Below are 21,019 nucleotides of genomic sequence, written 5' to 3'. Positions count from 1 at the left end.
TATTGCTGTCCATCATTTTGTCATCATTGTTTTCTTTTAAGTTTTGGATCAGACAGAGGAGAAATGAGCGACCCTAAACACTGACGGACGGTCTCTTCTGTTGGACACGCGACTATTGCAAAGCAGCTAAACTTCTCCCTGTGAAAGCACAGAGATGGAAGCAGAGTGAGTCCTTTTAAATTTGTGCAAAATGGAGATGGTTAGAGGAAAGCAGCTGAAGGTGGAGCTCTCAGGCTTCTGGAAAATCAAAATGCAAAACACAGGAAAACATCCTCTGTGGTGAAGCTGGACAGGAGTCACGCTCCAGGACAGCAGAGTCAGGTTCTCTTAAGAGCCGATCACCTGATGAATACGTCTGTACCTGAGCTTTGTTATTTATCGTGGCTTATTCTGGTTTACCGGGCACAGTAAATTAATCTGTGAAGCAAAATGTATTCACAATGCAATTAAAAGGAATTTACAGGAGAGAAAAAACAAGGACAAAAATCACAATTAACATTTTCTTTTCCCTCTTTTTTTAATTACATTAGTTCAATAAAAATGCAGCTTTACTGTATATCAGATTTGTGATTTTTTTCAAACCACACAACAAAACTTCTGTATCCATGAGAGACGCACTGAAATATAGAAAAAGAAGTGTCCTATATATACAGAGATACAAAAAGTGTGCAAAGTTCTAACTGACAAAAGTCAATGCCCTGTTGAGATTCCCTTAAACTTTCTTTAATGTCAGGAAGCAGATTTTCATAGACTTCTCCTCCTGTTAGGCTGCTCTCTTGTGTGACTTGACAGGCAGGCAATTCTGAATATCGTTTACATGTTCTTGTGTTTTCTTCTCTGTGAAATAAACATCATCTGATCAGAATAAGAACAAATCAGAAGTTCAGACACATCACTGTCTTTGTCAGTAGCATTACCTCTCCCCAACTCTGCTTTTTCAAGTACTTCTCGCATGTCTATGAGTGCTGATTCCACACATTTTGCCCTTTTTTTGTTTTTCCAGAGTTGAAGTTTTGCCGATTCTGCATATCCCTTCATAAAAAAAAATCATCATTTTGAAAGTAGACCTAAAGATATTTTTATGTGATTACTTCAATTGAACTGGAGGATAAAATTTTTCCCCAGAGAACAGCTTTGTTTCATTTCCACTAATTAAAAATAGAAGGTTTTTCAAATAATTTGACATTAATACTACCAATAACGACATCCCAAACAATAAATAGTTATTATACAACTCCTGATGGACGACATTCCAAAAAACTTGCTGTCATTGCCTTAATGCAGCCTCCACAGAGTCTGTTCTTCCTCTGGAAGATGTTTTTCAGTGTGATCACATTTCTAGCACTGACACACAATCTCGGATTGAATAAAATGATCACTTTTTCAAAACTCTATAAAATAAAGCATCGTAGAATCCTGCTGGCCTTCACTTACATTTCATAAATGTTTGATTGTAAATTTATCATAGCATCAGTGGATCTGAAAAAAAAATCCCCTCGAGGATTAATTGTTAAGTGTGAAGACTCCTCCCCAATTAGGTGCATTTGTGTTATGAACACGAAAACAAGGTGATGTTCTGCAGATACCTGTGTCGTTCCAGAATGACCTCTGCTATAAAAAATAAATGTTGGTAAAGTTTGTCTGTCAGAGTCTTAATAATCTCCTGTTTCTTTGTCAAAATTCATGCAGAATTTAGCAGTTGTAGTCTGCAAGCAGGACGAGATTAACCCTTGTGCTATCTTAGATGCCCCCCCCCCCCTTACATTGACGTGTTCTCCCTACCATGACAAAGGTGGATAAAAGTGGAAAGATTTCATGTAATCCATGGACACCAGTGAAGATCACAAATCATTGAAGAAAAAAGGTTCAGAGCACTGTCTAGTGGGTCTAGATGACCCAACTCCCAATGTTAAAGTGCCTAGGATAGCACAAGGGTTAATTGTTCTACAGCTCCAAAGAACCTGTACTTCATTCTTTTGACTGGAGTCAACACAGCTGTGGACTTTAAGATATGAGACTTGTGTACACAGCCCAGGTGTGTGTCCTCCTATAGTGACCTTCGCTTTTGCTCTTGGACCAGAGGCTTGCAAAATAAACCACGAAAGTAGATTAAGACGGAAAAATGATCAAAACCTGGGCACAGGTGTATTTGTCTTTCTGACACACTTCATAGAAACATTCAATGGTAGCACTGATGATAATACTGTACCTGTGCGGACTATTGCACACAAGAACAGGACGCAACTAACGTTTGCTTCAAAATCCACACAACCGACAGTGGCAGGCGAGTCTCACAGTTTGGACCATATTGCTGATCAAAAATGTTCATATAGAAACCGTCCGTCCATCAGAACATTCCAACTGAATATATGCAAACAAAGAACGTTAAAGTGTTTATCTCTTCCTAGAGGTTCTGCTTTGGAGCGATGCTCATTAAAACATGATTCTGCTTGACCCCCACTATCAGTTTAAAGTGCAACTAGTCACAAGAATTCATTTGCACAATCTTCCTTTAAAGACCCACTTCAATGAAGATGGTGTTTTTAACATGTTCTCGTGGCATTTTTCTCAGGACAGATATAAAGATGATCAGGATTAATTTGCATTTCTGAGTATTTCTTTACTCACATCATTGTGAATCCGGAGCAGACAAAAATATGCAGTTTGAAAAAGCTTATGACCTACAATCAGCAGGTCACAGCCTCCCTGCTCCGCTCCATTCTGATCATCCACTCACAGTCAAACAGATCCATGAACGTCTTTGTTCTTCTCGTCTGACCTGGATCAAAACTTGGATAGCTGCAATATTACTCACCATTTTTGTTGCACCGCTAATGTTTGGTTGGTGTTGTGGGAGGCTGTAAGCTAGTGGGAGAGAGTTAGGAAATGGATGATGGAAAATGAGTATAGACATACTCCCCGCCTACAACTCAGGGGTGAATTTTCTGATGAATAATCATCATCAAAAGACCACTTTGAAAATAGATCAAAAGATGACTGGAGTGGAACTTTAAGGTTTATATGAACAATTTAAAGGCAAATTACTTCAGCTGTGTGGTTTTGGTACAGAGTAAAATGCCCCTCGATAAAATACGACATGTTCTGCTGCTTGATGCTACAGAATCGCTTCCGTAATCTTCAGTGGAATCATGCAGACGTAGTATAAAGCTGTCACATCTGACAGACTTCAGTTGTCTGTTGATTCAACTATTCTCAATCAATTCCAAATAGTTAAACTCAAAACAAAAATTCCAAAGCAAAGCAATGAAATCTACAATATTTTTGAATGGCCTGGTGTCAGGCACTGGCATTGTATTGGTCAGTATAACCTTCTATGCTTTGCTACCAGTTTTTTTAATGTGTTTGATAAACATCCCTTTTTTCCTTACTGCAAGTTATTTAAGTCATAAACTGAGCAGTCAGAGGCCTCAATGAAAGTCTCACGTACAACGTTTGATTGACAGATTTCATGTAGCCTGCTTTCAGTGGAAGGGGCGTCCCTTCCCTCCTGATTGGTGGGAGTGGTTGCCATAGATACATTCATTTAGACCGACGCAGACTATTCACTGCTTATACTGACGCAGTCAGGCTCCAATATGGCAGCATCCTTATCACGCAAAAATGACAACTGAACTGACTTCATTTAGTTGGAGGGGGAAGAAAACCATTTTGGACGACATCACCTTCACTCGGTCTACTTCTCAGAGACAGTCAAAGGTGACAGTCCTAAAGGAATAACATATAAAAAAGGGTTAATATTTCAGGAAGAAGCAGGAAACTGATAGATGGTCTTTTAAATAAAATAATATTTCACAAGTAGAAGGATTTAGAAGTACAAATGATTCCTCAGATGATTCAAGAATAAAAGAGTAACTGATGAAAAAAACAACTTCGGGAATATTTTTGCCTCTAAATAACTCTTAAAGCATGCAAAATTAGAAATAAAACTTTACAATATTAAAATTCTTATACTGCAAAAAATAATTATACTAAAATGATACTAAAATAAAAATGTCTTCAGTCTGTCTGGGATTAATAAGTGTAGGCTGATAACAACAGACAAAATAACCAAATGACTGGAGTTTTTGTTCCATTCAGCCATTTTCTAAATAAATACAATTAATTTATTTCCCACATCTGTGTAGTAATGTGAAATGAGGACAATTCGCTGAGCCGCTCTGAACATGAAGCCATGTGGAAAGGATAAGCAACCGTCCACAGCAGTGTATTCCACCAAACCAAGAGCGACTGGAGATCTTGGGTCTTCCCAGGAAGCCAAGCTGGACACAGCTGTTGTCGGTCAGTCACACCGTCCCTGAGAAGAAAATAAAGGTTAAGAAACAGTCTCAGAATATGCTTTGTATCATGTTCTATCAGGTTTCTAATACAACAAGCTTAGCAGGGGCTCTATTTAGTGTTGACACAGTTGCAGAAAGAAATGACCCTAAACACGGTCTCAGGAGTACACGTCTACCGTATTTTCACGACCACAGGGTGACCTGGATTATAGGGCGCACTTTCAGTTCTGCTGCTTTTTGTGTAAGAACGCATACAAAAGGTGCACCGGGTTTTAGGGCGCGTGCATGTTAAAACATAAAGGTAAAATGATTATTATCATAACATTGTGTCATTATCATCATTAAAAGATGCATGCTAGTGTGTGTTTTAAAAAGGCAGCGGGAGAAAAACTGAGTGGGTTGTGAACTTTTTTTTGCATTTTCTCTGTCATAAAACAGCATCCAAAAATCCATCAGAGTCCTCATCTTCTGTATCTGAAATGAACAGCTGGGCTAAATTTCTAACAAACACGCCAGCTTCCCTTTTGTCGTTGTCAGAGTCCGTCTCGTTGCCGTGCGGCTCCTCATGAATGATGCCGGCTTTTGCGAAAGCATGAAGAGCAGTGCAAGCAGACACGTTAGCCCAAGCATCTACAATCCATTCACAGATTGTGGGGTAACTCGCCCGGCGCTGCCTCCCAGTCTTAGTTAAAGACTAGGACTCAGTAAAAGGAGCGAAAGATGGACAGCTTGTCATTGTAATCCGCTGGACATTGCTGCGCCATTTTAGTCCTTGCCCGGATGGAAAGATGGCGGCGTTTCATAAAACAAAAGCAACAAGTTGGCTTTCATGAAAATGTTCCATTTTCATTTCCTCTGCAAGCGTTACTGCCTTCAGTGGAACGGCGACTGGAGACGCTTCTCCCAGCTGTTCTCTGATCTTTAATCCAACCCTCCGGTTGGTCTTCCAACTCGGGGCCACCTCGCCTTGTTTCCACGGAAACTCAGCTCCACCTTTTTGTCTTGTCGGAGTTTGTTTTCCAGCTTTTTCCACTTTTGAACCATGGATTAATTCATCTTGAATCCTCTACAACTGAACGATTCCCGTGTTCCTCCACGTAGCTGTTAGCTTGCAGTTTAAACCGTGCTTCATAAGCGTGTCTCTTTGCAGGCGGCATTATCAGGGTTGCCAAAACAATGTTGTTCTGCATGACTTTTGTGCCATTCGGGGGGGGGGGGGGGGGGGGTATCTTCTTTCAAGGCCACAGTTCCCTCCTTACCGTCCTCTCCTACGTCCTCTTTACCGAATTCACGCAACAACACATTTAGCGCACTGCACCTAAGGGCGCTCCGTACATTTTGGATAAAATTTACGACTATTAAGAGCGCCCCATAGTGGTGAAAAGATGGTACTTGTTTAAAACATAGTTTAATTTAAAGAAATGTTGGGGGTGAAAGGAAAATTGGAGAGAAAATAGTGTGGATGGAGGAACATCAATATAAGACATAGAAAGCATCAGTATTGCAAAAAACATAGGTGACTGTTGAAATATTCAAACAAACCTTCTTTCTTCTAGCATCTTTTAGCAAAAATGGTCAGACAGATTGGCAGCATGTCGGGACAGTGGGGCTTCTTTGGGAAACCTGTGGGTGACATTGCACATGGCCTCTTTATATAATCGGTGCTAAAGATGGAGCTGCAAAGACCAGCTTCACCTGTGAGCTGCCTCTTCATGGTTTTTAAAGAAAATGATGACTGCATCACAAAAATGTCAGGTAACTGAATCCACATCCCTATTCACTGAGAAGTTAAAATGTTGATGATGTGATGAGGTTGAATGGATGTGTGGACGCTGCACACAGCACTTTAGGTAGGAGGAGTGTGTCCCAGTTGACAGTAAACATGGCTGATCAATACAGACAAATGGACATATTTAAGCTTAGGCCCAGTTTAGAATCACAAAGTTAAATAGCAAGTGTCTTTAAACAGTGAAACGAAGCCAAAGCATCATGGGAAATGTGGAAACTACCAACAGAAGAGCCCAACGGGGAGAAGACTGCAACAACACTTTGACATTAACAGATTCTACAATCAATCAATCGCTTTATTGTTATAGCACCTTTCATCAACATGACGTAGAACACAAGGTGCTTGATATTAATTAAAACAATAAAAAGTCACAAAACATAATAGATTAAAAGCACAAACATTAAGAGACAAACATTAAAAGAAAGGAAACGCTGTGGCAAAGATTTTAATCTGGACGCTGCATCGACTAAAAGATAGACATGATAAAATGTTAAACCACGAAAGTCATGAAATACCAAAAGTCCAATAAAATAAATAATTAAAGTAAAAAAGAAGACCAAATGAGTTATTTAAGAGCTAAGTTAAAAAGACGTGTCTGTAATTTGCATTTAAAAATCTCCACAGATGCTGTTTTGTCTTTGAAAACTATCTGTTTTTGAATTAAATCAGCTATTATGCTGTTTGCTACAGTAGTACGCTAATTTACTGAAATGGCAAACGAAATTCTAACTAATGACAAATTACTATTAAATTATTATGACTCAATAGTTTAGATTGAACATTCTAAAACATTCTAAAAGGTTCATTGTTTCCATATTAGCAACAAGTGGTGGAGCTGCCTTTGCTTCCTATGTCTATTCCAGCTGTTTTTAATTGATCAAAAGTCCCTTTAACTAAGCAGATTGCCACTGCAAGCTTGGTTTTCCTAAAGTGTTTTCATTTCTTTCACTTCAAATAGAAACCAACATGTCAAATAATCGTTATGTTTTAGGTGTCTACTTGTCTCACATCTACCTCACCAATGTAAACTCTGAAGTTTAAGATCTGGCATACCGTCAAAATTTGTGAAACAAACATGTAAAAAAAACTTCACTGAGCCCAAAAACAGTTCAAAGTACCGTAACCAAGTACTTTTTAGGTTTGGATTATTGTAAAACATGACATGGTTTCAGGCCATATTTCCTTGAAGACAGCAGTGGCTGATCTTGAAAGACAACTTATCCCTTGTGCTATCCTAGGCACTTTACCATTGAGAGTTGGGTCATCTAGACCCACTAGACAGTGCTCTGAACCTTTTTTCTTCAATGATTTGTGATCTTCACTGGTGTACATGGATTACATGAAATCTTTCCACCTTTATCCACCTTTGTCATGGTAGGGAGAACACGTCAATGGAAGGGGGGGGGTCATCTAAGATAGCACAAGGGTTACAATGACAAAGCAGATTCTCCTGGATTTCATTCAAACCTGTTTAGTAGGATCCAGACCAAGCAGTGTTGAGGTGCAGGTGTTCACCAAGGAACACTGGTTGAGGATGCTGTCTGTGTAGACACTTTTAGCATGACTAAAATACATAGTACAAACAGTATAAAGTCATAGTTTTTAGAGCTGCTTCTACGTTTGTTGATTATGTTTTCAAATCCAAAAATTAGGGCCAGAATCCCATATTCTTTACATTGAAGAACTTTTACATTTTAATGCAATTTAATGCATGTTATGTTATGTTGTGAAGAAGGAGCTGATTCAACAGGCAAAGCGTTTGATTTACTGGTCGGCCTATACTCAGACCCTAACCTGTTTACTACTGGACCGTTGGGTCATCAACAAAAATGTAAGATCTCTGATATAAGTGACTGTCATTAGTTTTCACCACAGGGAGTCTGAGAGCTCCCTTTGAGATTAGGGGAGGAGGTTGGTCACTCTAGAAGAGCTCAGAGTAGAGTCGCTGCTCCTCTTGATATTTGGCAAAGTTGAGCCCATATTCCTTCACTACTCACTACTTAGTACACCACATAGTGCATTTGCCGGTCTGAATCTACAATTCCAAAATCCAAAGCCCTAGAAATTTCCTAGAAGTCTTTGTGAAAAACCAGTGTGCACCAATGCTCGCTAGATTGGCTGATACAGACCACAATGCATTGATTTGAACATTTTTTCACATAAATAAAGAAGGATTTCAATTTATTTTTTATAAATTATCCAAGTTTTCATCTTCATAACAAAGTGGATTCATAAATAGTTTTCATAAAATGTTCATATTTATTAAGTTTTTACTACAGGAAATCTGTGACATCCCATCAAACATAGTCAGCCTGGTTTCTGAATTGTTTTCAAAATCCAGGGCACTAGATAGTCCCGCACTACATAGTTCTTTAGTAGTTAGGGAGCAGGGAGGGAATTTGGACTCAGCCTGAATGATTATACAGCCAATCAATAATGTGTTTATAATGCTTTTGATGAAATGCTCTCTCTTTTTTAAACGTTGTTTATTCGTCGCTGTATTTTATGATGGCAGTTTCAAATGTGTAAACTATTTTTAAACAATGTCTTTCAACAGGCGTTTGATTTTGAGGCAGACCTAAAGTGCATTCAAAGGCCCTGGCTACGTCATCAACTTAATGCAACCTACCTTGCTACAGCATATCAACCTGGGTCCCGCCCTCGATTCACCTATACACGAATTCAAATTCTCTTTTTAGCTTAATTTGCTTCAAAACACTAAATAAAACAACTCATAAAGAAAATATGCTTAATATGTAACAAATAGTCGTATCTGGAAACAAATAATACCACAGAGTGCTGTGTGGTGGCACGTCAATCAAAGTGCTTTAGTCAAGCTCGGTTGAGAGCGCACTGCTTTTCCACGTCAGTGTGTTTACCAAAACCAGACTGACAGCTACAGGAAGTCGGTCGCTTTATTCATTATTTATACGTTACTGAAGACTTAATGAATAGAAATAGTTTTTAAATTCTACATAGTGATAAAGTGGAATGTCCGATTCCTGTAGTTTGTCCTGGTGTCGCAAGGAACTGAACTTTGCTTCTTTTCTGTCAGTCCTCGCTAGCTAGCCTGCTAGCTCGTTGAGGTAGCATAGGTACATTTGGATTCCGTTTGAAAAGGAGCAGCCGCACAAAGGTTAGACATCTCTTTTGCTTGTTTTTTAGTTGCCCAGAAACTAAAGCATCAGCTTATCGTTACTTGATAGTAAATTAGTTAGTGAAACAAACGTCTATGATGCATTTGCTGAAGGGAGAGTCAGTGCACGCGCTGGCTAGTAGTTGTGCTAGGCTGTTAGCTATATGATAAAACAGACCTATGAACTCAACTTCTTGTATATGAAATACTCATTCAATAATTTTTGTCATGCCAATTTTTTCTTTGTACTCTAGTTGATTTGTAGTCTTAAAGCGAAAAGGGAGACAACAACACGGCGTTAGACTCACGTTCTTATTAATCTAATTATCAAGCTTTCATATTAGAGCAAGCAAATTAAATTTTCACTTACATCATTTGGAGGTGTGGCTTTAATTTGCAGACACTGTATTTATTCTAATTTAAAAAAAAATACACTACTGAATTTAGTGAAAGATCCCGTGGTATTGTGTTAAATTGAAGGATTAAAGTGACCCAGGAATACAAGACAGAAATCAATGAAATCTGAATGAAAAAAGGTCCAGAGTTTACTCTGCAGCATGCTGCCAGCTTCAGGTTTAGAATGTTTTAAATAATGCTCTTCTACCTGTTAAACCTAATCTATTTAAAAGTGCCAGCAATGCTCTAATACTCCAAATTTACTAAACAGTAAGATGACAGTGTTGAATACTTTAGAAAACCTATTTGAATGCCGCTAGTTTTACATCATTACACATATACCATCTACATTTGAATTTAACTGCACTTTATTCATCTCACAGAGGAGAATTCAGCCATCACGGCAGCTCAACTAGTAGCAATACAAAATATGTCATTTGGGTTTAAATTTATTAGAAGAGCTGTGTAAAAATAGTAAATAGAAAACAACAGAGATTAAAATCAGGATAAATATGTGCTTTACACAATTTTAAGTTTTATTGATTGTTTTAACAGTTTCTTAAAAGTAAATAAAAAAATATCTAAGCGTGCAGTGCGTCAAAACATTGTTACACACTTTGTGACAGAAATAAATAAAAGCTTAATGCTACTTACATTGTACCTCTCTCAAATATTCAAAAATATATCTGTAGCTTTTTTTTTATTAGGAAAATACAGTTGTATGCATATGTTTTTAATCAAGATTTTCAACTGACACTGGTTCTCTTTTCTGTACGTAATTTCCAAATTTATTAAGGGCCTCAGCACATGTTTTCATTGATATTTTATGTATTTCTAAGAATGTATATGCATTAATATAAGCCTGTTGCCGTCATAACAGCATCAGATAGGACAAAAACTGTGCTGTCTACCTGTGTCTGCTCAGTAAAAACATCTTTCAACTCTTTAAACTTTCAGTTTACTGTATCCTTTTAAAGAAACGATTAAGAGTCTGCCATGATGGCACTTTACATTTCTAATAAAATAGTGAAAAGTCATCAGCAGGACACTGCAGCATTCAAATAAATCATTAGTAATAAATATTGGAGAACCACTTCCTTAAAGACCCACTCTGATCATCTTTTGATCTATTCTAAAAGCGTTCCCAGTGGTCTTTTAATTATGAGGATTTCATTTTTAGTCAAAATCAAACAACTTGTGACCTTTTGTGGACACAGTTTCTGCAGAGCGGCATGAGCTCTGAGCTGTTGGTTGGGAGTATACCCGCCCCCTTCTCATCATCCATCTGTTACGATGTCCACTAGCTTACAGTCCCTCACAACCCCAAGCTAACATTAGCAGTGCAACAAAAATGGCAGCAATACTGGAGCTATCCAGCCGTACAGTTTAAAATCCAGATTCCAGCTCAGACGAGGAAAACAAAGACGTCCATGGATCTATTTGTAAGACAGTGGATAAATCAGAATGGAGCAGAGCAGGGAGACTGTAGCCCACCCCGGGTATTTTGTACTTCATAAATACGATCTTTTTCAAACAACTTTTTTTTACAACAATTTGAATAAAGTAATACTCAGATACAGTAAAATTTAAATTTTTTTAAAATATGTCTTCCATCATCAGAAAAAGGCCACAAGGTCATGCTAAAAAACATGATTTTCATCAGAGTGGGCCTTTAATGAGTGTGAAAACAATGTGTCAAACCTATAACTGCTATCAAAATGTCTCTTGGCAGAATTTATAGTCATTATTTATTCCGTTAAATGTTTTCCCACTCCTCTACTTAACTTTATTCCACTCAGTTCTACTATACTTTAAATAAATCAGGCAGTGCAATTTAAGCTTTGTGCAGTTTTAAAGACAGTTTCAATGTTAAATGTAGTTTGCAGCAGCAGTTTCAGGAACTATATCAGTTCTTTCCTCCATATCAGTCACTCACAATGGAGTCCTTTTATAGACTTTGAGCCTGTCGCTGTGACCAGAGATTTCTTCAGCTCTGTGTAATTTTGAATTGATAACATACTGTGTCATTGCCCATCCAGGCCTAACTCATAAATCTTTTTGTAAAACAAGACTCCAATGACACAAGAAAAAAAGGTTAATCCTGCCTTTTTGAGTTGGGCTACTTGTCAAACATGACCGCTATATTGATTTTATCTGTTCGGTTATCCATACATGTTTTGTATAACAAGTTAGACATTCTGTTAGCACTTTAAGGAGAGAGTTCCCAGGCACGCAGAAACGTTTTTATTTACTCTTAATCATTTACTATTAAAATTGGACAAAAGCAGATGGCAGCCAAATTCAAGTTTCCTACCCCTAACTATACTAGAAGAGTGGAATTTTTATATTTCAAAACTACTTTTTTTTTTAAGAGAAAGAAAAAGAGTTTGAAAACATGACAGAGATGGTTTAGGTAAACACCATTACCCTTTTTCTCCCTTATGAATAATGTTACACAGGTATTTAATGTCATTCAGTGTGAGAGTGGCAATGAATTGGAGTCATGTCATCTGGATCTGACAGCTGTGCTGAAAAGTATTGTCAAAAACGTACACAGAGAAAATGTTTTTGTGTTTGACAGTCGACTCTTTCACATGCTTTCTTCTGTCAGGAAAGCAGCATGGTGGACAAGAACATCTACATTGTGCAAGGTGAAATTACCACTGTTGTTGGAGCAATAAAGAGAAACTCCAGATGGAATACTCATACATCACTGGTACGTTGTTGGTTTTTGTCTGAAATCTTGCCATGTAAAATATATAGTGTCCTTGAGGCAAGAAAAAAAATTAGTTCATTATAAAAAGAAAGATTTGCAAAACAACAGGAGGATCTGATGTAGTCTGATAATTTTCCTAACATGTCGTTTTTCTCTGTCCAGGATGAAGAACAGGATCCATTACTGAACAGCTTTGGACAGCTCAAGGAAATACTCAATAACATTAAAGGTATTTTGATAGTTCAGTGTTATTTGAAGTGGGATTGGATTGGAAATGCTTTATTTCAAGCAATCAAAGCAAGAATAATGGACAAAACAATAGAATCAACAGTTTTACATCCATAGAAAGACATATCGAAGATAGGATATTTAGACAACAAATTAAAGATTGCTTGAAAGGGAGTGGAAGGAAGGGAATTTATATAATCCCACCCCTGTTCTACCGTAACCATTTTCTTTACATGAATTCTCATTATCCAGTTCATAACTTCTAATCAGATATTTATACCTTACCAACAAAGATTCATGTCATTAAGAATCCTTAAGTATCAATAAATCCACATGACAAAGATGAAATACTTAATAATTATGTTAAATAGACAGTACTGTTTCAGAAATCGTCATAGCATATGCAGATCAAGTATCAAAAATATCTGCAGGTTATTTTTTATTAGAAAAATCATGAATGTAAATCAATTTTTAGGAAACCAAGTGAAGTGATATGATTATAGATCAATCACTTTAACCATCTTCAATATTTGATTAAAAGGATTTTCTCTTGTTCAAATGTCATAAAGTAAACGGAGACTAGTAACCATAGCTGATTTGAACAACTTTGAGATTCTTTGTCAAATGTTTTGGGTTGCGGGCCTGCAGTTACTCCAGCAGAACTTTAACTGTATTGTTTTGTATTTTTTGAAATTGTAACAGTTTTTCCCTACGCTATTCCATTTTCCTATGTATAATATGTCTTTATGACTTCTCTTTGCATTCATTCAAGTCTGTTTTTGGCATGAACAAATTAGAGTTAATGCCTTAGTCGCATGTACCTGTATAGTTGCTTCAGAATTTTGGGTTGTCCGGGCGCGTGGAGGGTCGTAGAGAGGAGCGGTTTCCTCTTAAGGGGCGCGCAGATGTGTCTTGCAGCTCCCTCGAGGCTTGGGTGGCCACCTTAAGGGACGTCGTGAAAGCAGACTGTAAGATTGTCGTGTGCTTGGTAAATATATCGGGACGTATTTGTAAAAATACGTTGTCCCTACGCCACATTTTAGTCATTGGTAAGGTGCACGTAAGGGCCTCTTAGACACCCGTAGGATGTCTACACAAACTACGCTATCAATGTCTCATTCCCTTATTTCTAACAGTTGGATGCAAGCAAGGATGTGCATGCTTATCATGTAAACAGTACTAATGGCCCCCATGCGCAGGGTTTGGGGAGGAGGAAAAAATGAAAAATCCGTATGACATGCGTGCGTCTTACCTACTTTACCTAAACTTACTATTGTGTGCTACTGAAGTATACGCTATGACTTGTCGCCCTCAGCATGCCTGTAGAAAAAACGTGCATGAATATTTTCTCTCTACGGCCTTACTGAGCGGTCTGCAATCCTAAAATTTCATGCAAGCTACCTACAGATTTGCCCATTTTTTTCCTGTAGACTGCCCATATCCACCCATTAGAGCAGTATTTACTAAGGCATAAGCTATAATATAAGGATCTTCAACTAACTGAAAGGTAATTTCAACAATGTTTTGTTCTTTGTTTTAAAATTGTTTAGTGCTACAGTTATTCTTCTAGACAAATGTTAGATGAACCTATGAGAGGATCAGGTTGTACTTTTACATGTACCCTCCAAACCAAGCCTCCTCATTCCTGGTCCTCAAGTTTGAGATTTCTGTCGATTAGCTGACTCAGGTGTCTCATGTTCAGATTGACAGGTATGTTCAGGCCAAGTGGACTGTGGCCTTGACCGTCAGTAAAGCTAAAACTCGGAAGGATGTTGGTAAGATCCTGAAAAATAATAGAATCTTTTCAGAACATACCGTCAGGTGTTCAGACAGGGAAAGCTCATCAATACTGTTTGGTGCAGATGGAGAGTTGTAGATCTTTACTGAAAATGTCTGGGAGGAAGAGATACTTAGAACATCATCTCAAGACCACCAACATATCCATCTCTGAGGGAGCAGGACACTCAGACTTTGGTGCTACCCAATGTCAGGGCTGGGGTTTTCTGCAGTAGTCAAGGCAATGGAGTTGGATATAACAGCCCTGCGTTTCTTTAGCCTATTGTAGCACTATCTGAGCTGATAGGTCTCTGCAACTGTGTAAATATTGGTAGCAGTTGTGTTGTGGTTTACCTCCTTAAGAATGCAAACCTGGGACTTTGTTTTAAGCAAAGGGGAATCGCATTCATCAGCCTCCATGGGCTGGAATATGGGACTGGAGATGGTTGTTACACTGGACCACTGTTGGTTCTGTATAACTAAACCAACCATTTATACTTGCTTGGGATACCAGAGAGATCTTGGGAGTTTTTGAATATGGTCTGCATGTGTCAGTGAAGGTTCTCATTCATCCAGTCGACATTGTCCTGTCCTGTCACCACTCATCCAAGTGGCTTCTTCAGTTATGAATAAGCTTTTGACCATGTGTGTCTCCAATAAATGTTTTAAGATGGAGATAAATGGGCAGCTGTTAGTTGCCATTACATCTTCGTACAAACAGAAGCTGGTTTAAATAGTCTGCTGTAAATCAAACTTGCTTGCAGTGAGAGATGGACTCTGGTTCTGATTCTCTACATAACCTTTTACGGTCTAAATTATTAGTACACAGAGTTAAGATTTGGCTGCCTTTTTTCTCTATAGGCGGATGACACAATTCTTATTTAATCATGACCTCCAGCTGATTTTGCTGTGGTTTGCCCCTGGGTGTAAATCCTCTTTGATGAGAATCAGCACTACCATCTTAGTGTTATTATTTGGCTGCTTTTATCCATCCATCCATCCACCCATCCATCCATCCATCCATCCATCCATCCATCCATCCATCCATCCATCCATCCATCCATCCATCCATCCATCCATCCATCCATCCATCCATCCATCCATCCATCCATCCATCCATCCATCCATCCATCCATCCATCCATCCATCCATCCATCCATCCATCACTCTCTTCCTCTCCCCCCCCCTCTATCCATCCATTTTCTTAACCGGTTGTATCCATTTTGGGGTCACTGGGGTGCCAGGGCCTGTCCTGGCTTCTGATGGGCGAAGGCACTCATGGTGAGCTATTATCTTGTATTGTGTCACACAAGAAACACAAAGCCTTGTAATTTGCAAATTGTCTTCTTAGTAAGACGAAAAGCCACATGACATCTTTGGTTGAAGTAACATTGCAGCTCTGGAAATTCTGATAACATCATTAAGACAATTAACAATCAGTAACTTAATTGGATTGCAACGGTTTGAATACTTGATTTAACCAATATTTTTGATTAGTTGTTGCATTTGAACACCTTTGATCTCTTAAGAAATTATTTTATCTTCATTATACTTTGTCTCTTCTAATTTCATATGTCGAGTTGATTTTAAAATTATTTCTTAGTTTAAAGCAGTGGTCCCCAACCTTTTTAACACTACGGGCCGGTATGACGTCACATAAAGTTTTCACGGATCGGCCTTTCACATGTAGGCTGATGAGTAATATAGCAACACTAGAACGAAGGGGGAACAGAGGTGTGTCAAAACAAACTATGAGCTTTTATTTTGACACGCATGACATAGTACATCGCACAGGTGTCAACATCCGCTCCCCTTCCCACTCTCATGGTGCAAAAAAGAAGTGCTGTCGATTAAACGTAGCTTTCTTTTTTTCCCGGAAGTCGAAGGCTCCTCTTCTGTCTCCTGGCTGGGCGTTTTCCCCTTGGCAAAGAAACGTTCCAAAGACGTTTGTTTTTTACTCATTTTGCTAGGTCCTGGGTTTTATTTTTGCGGTAACCTATCACGTGACCGAGAAGAGCGCCTTGGCCTGCGTCTAGAGTGACATAGACGGATGGAACAGAGATTCAGGCAATTTTTCAAAATAAAACATCTTTCAAATTCCGAAATAAATAAGACGGAAGTAGTGTAAGTTATTTATTCTTTCTCTGCGGCCCGGTACCAAGTGACCCACGGACCAGTACCGGTCCGCAGCCCGGGGGTTGGGGACCGCTGGTTTAAAGAACAGTGTAAGTGCTGGAAGCAGCTATTTTTAAACATTTATGGTAAAATAAAAAAAAATGCTGTGTGTAAAAATCTATATTTGGAAGTTTGTGGAGCATAAAGTATGCTTGCAAACTACAGACAGGATGCACTGACGTTAAAGTCTTAACCCCTTATGGTGACATCAGTATACAACAGTATACAACATCAGAAATGTGTTATGTGGGTCATTTGGTCTGTGGTATATCACACAGAATTTTCCCTTAAAGTCTGGGTTTTTATGGGTTAAGGTCATAAGATATAAGACATTTAACCCAATAATAGATACAAATCTCTGCGGTTACAATTAAATTGAAGATCTTTACTATCTTAAACCAAAGACCCTTGGAGTATGGCAGCTAATTATTTATGTGTTCGTGTTCCTGTGCAGTAATTCTGCTGGAGTGCCCCTCCACCTTGTTCTCTGATAGAGCCAAGCTGGCTCTTGCATGCCTTTGCAATGAGTGTCCTGGCAGCTTCCAGAGTCTTGCAGCTCCTCTTGTAGAAGATGTGAGCAATGGGAAAGATGCAACACATGGAACTGTGTGGAAGTAACCCCCCCACCTTTTCAGCCTTCCTCCAGGGAATGCCTCCACCACTGTGAGATGGACAGGCGCTGCTGGCCGAGGAGGACTCCCCCTCCTCTCTCCTAGTTCCTTAACCACTTTTACAAAAAAAAATCTCCACTACTCCTTTAATCCTTATTCATTTACTGTATAAGACCTGATTGAGGATTTGATCATTTAGGACATATTTCTAAAAGAAATTGGTGTCAGTGACATTTTAAGGCTTTCCCCCTGTTTTTTACGCTGAATCCAGAGTGCTTTTAGCCTTCCAAAGGCTGCATATTTACACGTACAGGAAGCTGAGATTGAAGGTGGAAGAGCTCTGCTTGAGAGACTGATTAGTTTGATTTGTTTTTTGTCTTTCATACAGACATGAAGTCATGTTTTGGTGGAAAACCTTCCAGGTGGGCTGTGTTTCTCTGCTGCTTTGAGCTTTTGCAGTGGCCCAGCTGTCTACTTATTGAAAGCTCAGTAATTCCATTCATTGCAGTGTGTATGTAAGCTCCCTCTAACAACCCAAGCCAAACAATAAAGGAAATATCAATTTGTCCCCTTAAGATTTTGCAGCTCTTTTTGTCGTCTTCTTTTTATTTTTCTCCTTCTATCTTTCTTTGTAGCTCATGTAATCTGTTTGAGGGTTTTTTAGCACTTTGGTGCATCTGTTGTAATGAAAGCTCCTTGATTGACAGGACCATGTGCCATGGAGGTGGGGAGTATTGCAGCTGGAAGTATATCATCTGCAATTTTAGTCGGGTAAATATAGCAGGGAGTCTTGTCAAGCAGGGAGATAAATTGTTCTGGGAAAGGAAGTGTTGTCTCTCTTTTCTCAAAGCAGGAAAAAATGTTCCTTCATGGAAAATGTAAGGTCCATTCTGGTCTCTGGAACAATGGCAGCACAGTTGTGGAAAGCCAGTGACGGACCATGTGTTATCACGCCTTAGCTCCGCCTAGCTCAGGAAGAAGAGTGATGGAAGCATATAAAGTCAAACCGTTTTTCTGAAATAAACTTTTTGACTTGGATAAGAACGAATATCTAATGCTCTGGCTTCATTAAACTCACATAATTGAGTGCTTTCCATACCTCTGTGGCTGGCATCTGCTAGTACATACGTACAGGCTCATGAACATTTCTAAGTGGTTTCTGGACGTGGAAGTGAAGTTTTCTATGGCTTGTGGCAATAGAAATAAACACTTCCCTCTGACTGAGCTTTCAGTTCATCTTTGGACAGAATTCTGCTGTGGGATCTTAAAAAGATGTCTGCACTGAGGACTTTCAGTTCAGAATGCGTAGGGATGTGTTTTAATGAGATAATTAAATTACTTGATTATAGGGCTTTATGTCCCTTTTTTTGGCAATTCCTATGCTTTTGCTGGATCTTCTGTTGAGTTATAGGGAGTTTCAATCCATGGATTTTTTTATTTTTTGTCAACAGATCAAAGCCCATTAGTAGACGATTTTGTTGAACACCGAGAAAGAAGGTCAAACTAATCGAGCAGCGTACGTTATTTTTAATGTTAAATCTATGAAGTCCGCACTATGATGTTAACAGGCGTTGTCGTGGTTACTGTCGCTGCTGTTAGCCATCTAATTTAGTCTGATCACTTCAGTTTCTTTGTGGCGCTAAACAATAACCTTTTAAGTTGGTTACTATGGCAGACGTGATTGGTTTGGTGTTATTGAGGCTTTACATGAAGGAAACTTGTCTTCCGCTATTAACATAGCAATATTAGCTTAATAGTTACAAAAATAAAACATCTCAATAATAAAAATGTGATATTTTAGTTATGTTATTTTCCTAATACAATCACCAGCTCTTATCATAAAAGTGTAAAATGGATGTTTACAACATTCAGGGCACACAACATCTTTTCAATTTCTCCTTTTGATGTAATGCACTTACCCATGCAAGTGTACATCTTGACACCACTGAATGGCCATTAAACAATCATGATGGTTAGACATTTGAACATAAATCTTTTCCAGCTACAAGGTTTGCATAGAAGGAAAATGTGGAACGGTTTAACTGCTGGCTGTCATACACCTACGCAAAGGTGGGCAGGAGGATGAAATAGGTTGTAGTTTTTGAACATCTGGATAAATAAGCCATAGGGTGAAAATCCATTAGAATTAGTAAATATGCAGATTATTGGTTTTATTTTATCTTGCCAAGGAACCCATGTTTTGACTAAAGATGTGACGTTTGTGTGTTGATGTTTTTATGTAGATATAGTCCATCTCAGTCTGGCTCTGCTTGAATGTTAGACCTTTTCATTAGGCAGGCTGCTGCGCTGTGGCTCTGATTTTACCCACTTCTCGCCCCTGGTTCAACGCGAGCCTAATCAGGGCCGGAACGCCGAAGAGACGACTGGTGTCCTGAGCTCTGTCTTGTTGTTGTAAACAGTTGAATACGTGTTTGCATTTTGGTCGTTTTTTTCTACGATGCCTGAGCACTGAAGTGTTCCTCAAGGGTAATGGGTGTTAAATCCTGTTAAAACAATTAATTATATTTCGCTTCAAAGACTGCAATTAATACTAATATCATGCCAGATGTATTAAATTTTTTGTACAAATTCCACGTTAAAGGCGAAACATTTTTTTCTCAGGTTTGTTTTATTAATGTTTTCAAGCTGACCGATGGAAAAATTGCTGAGTATTCATATGGTGACTTAACTTTTCCCCCAGAAGTTCTTTTTCCTTTTGTTTCCACCTGTTGTTTTACTTTTAATAAAGCCTTCACAGTTTGTTTCATCTTTAATGCACTGCTGTCGTTCCGACTATAGAAACACAGCTACCTTTCTGAATTCAAAAAGATTTGACCATGATTCTTTTCCATTGGGTTTGTTTGATCAGTTCCTTTGTCTAGACCTGGGTTTACCTGACACGGACAAGGGTTCTCGCTTTTAAAATTATGTTATCACATAGAAAAGTCTTGTCTTTTTATCTTGTTGAATAATTCAGTTTTTTCCCTTCACTAGACCTCAGAGAATAAAATGATGTGCCAAACAGTGTTTCATTCATCAGACATGTTTTACTTTCTCTCCTTTTCACCTGTTTTCTTCTTCCACTTTCACCTTTTTATGCAGACACCACTGAGCCTTAGTGTCTCAAATCTTCAATTCTTTCCTTCCTCCCACATCTATCCGTCGACCCCTCCCCCACGCCCCCCTGGCTTCGAAGGTCAGGTTTTTGACAAGACTACAGAAGAAACAGTCTGCGCCTAAATCCCTTCATTTTTATTCATACAAATGCAGGTTTAGAGGCCCTTGCAGCTCCCTGGATACATCCAGAGTGGCCCTTTGACTGACAGCTTTTTTCTTTATATCCAGACTCTAACAAAATTCAGAAGCACACCCTTAATTGACTGGAATTACCAGCAGTGCACCAGAAGCAGATATGGGCGGCCACGGGAGTAGATTTTGACTGTGAACATAGAGATGGGTGACATGATAGATCTCTGCCTGACTTTCTCAATCATTAGGCTAATTTTCTCAAAAATAAGCACAAAGCAGTGCTAACCTGACCCCTAATCAATCAAATAATTGTTTGTATTATTTTTGTTTAATAATGTTTTATTAGGCTATGACAGAGTTCGCCATTTACCTTTTAAGTGGCCATAAATTGAATACTCCCAATGGTGGAAGTAGAATAATACTTGTTTTAAAGTGTTTTCCCTGTTTTTCACATGATCAAATCCAGCCTGTACTGACAAGCTCTCTAATTTCCATCATGTCATTCATGAGGAGATGATGCACACACGCCGGGCCTCTTTGTTTCATGTCAAGGTCAAGTGTGTGTTTGTGTCTGTTCCTGATTCAGAAGGGGCTGCAGCCCCACTACTTGGCATCCTCCTCCCACCCCCTTCTGCCACCTGATCT

The 21,019-nt window shown here is 38.7% G+C and overlaps 1 protein-coding gene across 5 annotated transcripts in view; it reads left to right on the top strand.

Annotated features, from left to right (window-relative positions):
- The first annotated feature begins 8,941 nt into the window (after positions 1-8,941).
- gbf1 (golgi brefeldin A resistant guanine nucleotide exchange factor 1) overlaps positions 8,942-21,019 on the top strand; it is an 80,476-nt gene continuing 68,398 nt past the window's right edge. For 3 of the 5 annotated variants that reach the window (XM_011484062.3, XM_011484061.3, XM_020709283.2), the window contains exons 1-3: positions 8,943-9,223; positions 12,231-12,335; positions 12,498-12,564. In XM_011484062.3, the coding sequence (XP_011482364.1) occupies positions 12,240-12,335; positions 12,498-12,564 (163 nt within the window). In that variant the 5' untranslated portion in view covers positions 8,943-9,223; positions 12,231-12,239. Of the gene's footprint in view, positions 9,224-12,230; positions 12,336-12,497; positions 12,565-21,019 lie in introns of all 5 variants that reach the window. The other 2 variants (XM_020709284.2, XM_020709282.2) reach the window with 1 other exon arrangement.

Source organism: Oryzias latipes, chromosome 15 (assembly GCF_002234675.1).
Source record: "Oryzias latipes chromosome 15, ASM223467v1".
Lineage (NCBI taxonomy): Eukaryota > Metazoa > Chordata > Actinopteri > Beloniformes > Adrianichthyidae > Oryzias > Oryzias latipes.
The sequence above is the reverse complement of the archived record's forward strand: the minus strand, read 5'-3'. Positions and strand labels throughout refer to the sequence as shown.